General features: G+C 59.3%; 1 protein-coding gene across 2 annotated transcripts in view; it reads left to right on the top strand.

Annotated features, from left to right (window-relative positions):
- The first annotated feature begins 2,640 nt into the window (after nucleotides 1-2,640).
- Nucleotides 2,641-5,202, top strand: part of RBP1 (retinol binding protein 1) — a 27,104-nt gene continuing 24,542 nt past the window's right edge. Inside the window, exons 1-2 of one of the 2 annotated variants that reach the window (XM_046653272.1) lie at nucleotides 2,641-2,898; nucleotides 3,395-3,519. In XM_046653272.1, coding sequence (XP_046509228.1) covers nucleotides 2,826-2,898; nucleotides 3,395-3,519 — 198 coding nt within the window. In that variant the 5' untranslated portion in view covers nucleotides 2,641-2,825. Of the gene's footprint in view, nucleotides 2,899-3,394; nucleotides 3,574-5,202 lie in introns of both variants that reach the window. The other variant, XM_046653263.1, reaches the window with a different exon arrangement.

Genomic DNA, 5,202 nt, shown 5'->3' with positions numbered 1-5,202 from the left:
CAGTTCTGCCCTTCCTCATCTTCCTTTGCTCACCCATCTCCCTCCCCTGGCCTGTCCTTCCCTTCTCCTGGCCTCTCTGATCCTGGCTGTCCTCAAGATCCATCTTGAGCCTCAGCCCCTCCGGGGAGTCCTCACCGATTGCCAGCCCCACCAGATCCCCGCTCCCTTCTACACACACTGTCCTCAGTTCTCTCTGCTCACACATCCCAGGTGATATCACCCAGACAGAAAGGAGCTCCAAAAACCACTGACTGATGGACAAAATCAAGCCTGACGGAGTGGGCTGAGGAAGGATAACCGTGATGACACCTAATGCTCCACGACACGTCCACAGAGCGCTTTTCACTGCGCCTCACTGGGCTAATCCTCAGGCCCCAGCAGGGGCACAGGCGCACCCTCTCTCCCTTGTCTTTTCCCTCTCTGCAGCACACACAGCGGGGCCTCTGGAGCGCAATCCTGTGCCACGCCCTTGGTACCCCTTATCTCCTTCGCTTCTCACCCCTTGAGAGGTGAGTAGTGAGAGTGTCCCATCTTACAGATGTGGGGACTGAGGCACAGAAGGGATCGCTCAGCTAGCGGTGACACAGCCCGCTCCAAACCAAGTGAGCTGCCTCCAGAGCCTGTCCTCACAAGCCCTGGAGGACCCAGAAGGGCGGGAGTCTACTGACCCACGGGAGACTAGACAAAGGCCGACGGGAACCAGGCAAAACCAGGCTGAATTAAGTGCCACGTGCCCAGCCGGCCAGCTCAGAAGAGTGAGGTCAGGTTAGCAGGAGGCGTCCAAAGGGCAAGAGGAGGGAGGAGTGGCCAGGTCTTGGTTCTGTGGGATGGACAGGGGAGGACCGGAGAGGGAGGGAGGGGCCTACAGCACAAAGGGATGAGTCTGGGCATGGCCAGAACTGACTGGGCCTCTGTCTGCCAGGCACTTTGCTGGGCATTTGGGACAAACAATCTCAGGAGACTCAGCACAAAGGGAGAAGGTTGGGGAGGGGGAAAATCCAGTTGGCTGCACTGGATGGTGCAGGGGAGCAGGGAGAGGAGGTTAGACTCAGGGGTGAGCGAGGAATGGCCGGTTCACTGTTTACACCTTTGGCTGATCCTCCTTTCTGGTGAGTCAGGCCGACAAGGAAGCCCAGGCCGTGGCTGGCCTTGCTTAGATGTCTTAGAAAGCGCAAGCAAGGCCGGGCCCCACTGGTCGACCTGCCTGAGCCCAGGGGGTTTCTTTGTGCACCTTCAGGCCGGAAGAGCTGTCCTTTCCCTGGGCTGTCCCACTGAGACTTGCCCTGGGCCAGCTAGGGAGGGATGCAGAGCCAGGGCCTGTGTGAACAACTGATGGCCTGAGCATCCAGAGCCAGGGGAGACGAGAGGGGAAACTGGCCTGATAGGGGCACAGCTGTCTAAAGCAGTGGCTCTCAACCAGGGGTCATTCCGCCCCCTCCCAGGGGCATTTGCAAGGTCTGGAGACATCTTTGTGGGAGGTGCCATTGGGATCTAGTGGGGAGAAGCCAGGGCTGCTGTTAAACCCCCTACAATACGTAGAACAGCCCCCCATGACAAAGAATGATCTGGCCCAAAATGTCAACAGTGCAGAGACTGAGAAAGCCTGGCACAGCACAAGGGGGTTAAAAGGGCTGAAATGCAAGCCACTCCCTGGGGGAAGCACCTCTGCCCCAGGAGGAGGCTCTTTTCTAACTCAGCTAGCTGTCCTGTGAGTGAGAAGGTTGGGGGAGGAGGGAGTGGTTTGTGCTGGAGGGGAGGAGGACAAACCAGCTGTCACCCAGGCTGTGATTTGTACAAAAAGCAATTTGAAAGAGGTATTTAGTCTTTAATAGAGAGTCAAAAAGTCAACCCACATGATCATGTCATCTCCTGGCTGGCAGAGAGCGGTTTTAAAGCACAATGACATACGCACCAGGTGGGAGATAGGACCGATCAAAGACCTGCGTTCCGTGCTGTTTCTAATAGGAGGGGATCGGAAACATCAACGTCCAGCCGTGGGGACAAGCTGGATAAACAATGGAATATCCTGCAAAAGAATGAGGGTTCTCTCCACGCACAGATGTGGAAAGGTCCCCAGATTATACTAAGTGAAAAAAGCGAAGTGCAGAACACTTTGGAGCACTTGCTGCCGATGGGTGAGAGGAGGGACAAGCAGCGGTGTGTTGCTAATTGCTGACATCTGCCCTGAGCAGCGGGTCTCACACTCGAGTGTGCATCAGGACCGCCGAGGGCCCTGTAGCGTACTCACTCCAAACAGCAGAACTCTTGCTTCTCTTTGGGGGAGGGATGTGGAGAGTGCCCCACTTTCCTCCCGAGCTGAACTGCTTTCCCCACCCTGGCCGCCCACCGCGCGGGGCTTCGGACAAAGGCCTGGAGGTGCTCGTTCCCTAATCCCTCCAGCAAACCCCGAGGGACTTGCCCGACCCTCAAGTGGCCGCCGAATGTGAGAAGTTCGTGGTGTTTGAAGGAATCCCGCAGGAACCGAAGAGTTGGGGCCCGTACAGCAAACCCCGCATCTGCACTTCCTTCCCGAGGAAGCGAACTGAAGGTCCGAATGGAGGCGGCCGCGGGCCCGGGGCGAACCTGGCCCTCCGGGGGCCCGCCCCGCCCGCACGGAGGGGAGGAGCGAGGGCTCCCGGGGATCCTCCCGCGGGCTTTGTGCGCGCTCGGCATCCAGCTGTCGCCGCCCCACGCAGCCCCCTGGCCCGGGAGGGCGCGCATTTCCGGGCCGCCCACCAGCCCGCCCGCCTCGGCAGCCGCTGCCCCGGCACAGCCGACGCTGCTCCCGCCGCTCCGTGGCCGTCTCGCCCCAGTCGCCCCACGAAATGCCGGTCGACTTCACCGGGTACTGGAAGATGCTGGCCAACGAGAATTTCGAGGAGTACCTGCGCGCGCTCGGTAAGCGCTGCCCACCGCCCTGCGCCCGGGGCGAGCCACTGGTGGCGGGGGCGTGGGGACCCCCCAAGCCTCCGGATCCGCTGTCGCCTGCCTCCGCCCGGGCGAGCGCCGCCCCGGGCCCCCGGGCCGCAGGAAGGGCGGCCGGCGCCGTGGCTCTGAGAGCGGCCGGCAGGCTGCGACCTGGAGATCGGGGTTGTTAGGGTTAATTGGTGGCAAACGTCTGATAGTTGGCTCCAGACGCGGGTAGTTTCATTAGGAAAGCAGGTTTTGGTTTGCTAGCTTTAGTTTTTGCAGGGTTAGAATAAAGGCAAAAAACTTTGTTGCAAAAACAGAAAGAAAAGAAAAAGACACAGACCGGCTGCGCGCAGACAGCGCTAAGCGAGCAGGGAACCCCAGCTGTTTTCCCCGGGGAGGGTGGGGAAAACTGGGGCCCCGGCTGCTTTGGGAACAATTCTCTGAGTTTTTCGGCCAACTCTCTGCCCCCGCCATCCTACAGATGTCAATGTGGCACTACGCAAAATCGCCAACTTGCTGAAGCCAGACAAAGAGATCGTGCAGGACGGCGACCATATGATCATCCGAACGCTGAGCACTTTTAGGAACTACATCATGGACTTCCAGGTTGGGAAGGAGTTTGAGGAGGATCTGACGGGCATAGATGACCGCAAGTGCATGGTGAGGTTTTGTGTACATCCGGGCATCTCTTGCCCAGGGGGCCTACCCAAAGGCTAAGCTAGTTCATTTGAGTGGGGCGCAAGGGCCCTTGTGTGCTTGGGCACCAGAGATCCTGGCACTCCCAGCCCCCAAGGTAGGCAGCACTGACTCATGAAGCATGCCCCCCCCCCCATCCTAACCGGATGGTAAGAGTTATGAAAGCTGCGGTTAGTTGATTCTCGGCTGTGTCTGGGCACCCAGCCAGCCAGGGGCTTTAGACATTTGACTTCACCTAATCCCACAGCCGCCTTTGAGGGAGGTATGAGTACACCCATTTTACAGATGAGGAAACAGTCTCAAAGAGACGAACCAGCATGCCCCCGAGTAGCACAGCTAGGGAGGGGCCGGGCCGGAATTCAGGCAAGGGCTGGCCTGGTGGAGGAAGGAGAGAAGGAAGGGAGGAAAGAAAGCAGAAACCAGGGAGCCCCTCTGAAGTGTAAGCTTCCTACAGGACCCAGTGGGAAGCCACTCTAGGAAGCAGCAGGCACGTGACCCCTGGCCCTGGCGCAAGCCTTCTGACCTGCCCCTCCTCCTTCCAAAACTGGGCTTTGGCTTCTGGCCATCCCCCCTCCCCCGTCCCCCCCTCCTCCTTTGCCCTCCGAGCTTCCTTTGAACCTCGCAGCCAACACCCCCTCAGGAGGTCAGTGCCTGCATCCCCCGCTGGCAGCTGGGGAGGGGGGAAGGGGAGGGAGCCTGCTGCCCCCAGGGTGGGAAGCTGGTGACCGGGAGACCCCAATTAGCGCTGCCACAGCAGACTCCGGAAGGTCAGCCCAGGCCTCGTCAGCGTTCTCAGGTCGCTGGGAGGTCAGGGTGCCCCTGGTCTCCCTTTCCCAGTCTTGGATCCACAGCTGGTTTAAGCTCTCCCCCAGGGAGCCACCTAGCTTAGGATGAGGGCCTCGCCTTCCCCTTCCCCTTCCCTCCTGTCTTCCCCTCCCCCTCTGTACAGAGGGTTAGCTGTCTGCCCTGTGCTGTGCCAGTTCTTTTACCCCACAGCCCAGGGGGGCAGGATTAGTGACCCCGTGTTATGAAATAACTGAGGCTCCAGCGGGGAGAGACTGGCAAGAGAGAGGATTTGAACCCTGGGCCTTTGGACTTTGAAGCCAGGGCCCTCTCTGCTGGTAGCCTTTGCAGAAACCAGATGGCTGAGGTTTGTTAGGACTGTGGCTGAAGGAGTGCTGGTGTCTGGGAGTAAGGAGCCCCAGGCCCCGAGGCCTCACACACACACACGCACACACACACAAACACACACACATCGTTGCTTCATCTGAAGATGGTCAGGAGTTCGAGTTTGGAATGATGGTGGGAGAGGGGGTGGCCAGCAGGGACTGTCCTTGGAGAGGCCACTAGTGGGAGAAAACACTATTGTTGTAGGGAAATGTCAGGCTGTGCCTTTAAAAGGCCCTGGCCTCGTATCTGCCCAGAGGCTCCAGTGGGAAAGGACACCTTCAGACAGGCTCTGGCTCCGTGAGGAGGGGCCTGCCTTTCCAAGCCCGACCTGCTGCATGGAACTGCACCGTGATCCTTGTCCCCAGCTCCCTCGGGGGGTGCTCACAGAGCACTTCAGACATGTCTATTTGGGGTCACTGCAGC

The sequence above is a fragment of the Equus quagga genome, chromosome 1 (assembly GCF_021613505.1).
Source record: "Equus quagga isolate Etosha38 chromosome 1, UCLA_HA_Equagga_1.0, whole genome shotgun sequence".
Lineage (NCBI taxonomy): Eukaryota > Metazoa > Chordata > Mammalia > Perissodactyla > Equidae > Equus > Equus quagga.
This window is presented reverse-complemented; position numbering and strand designations above follow the sequence as displayed.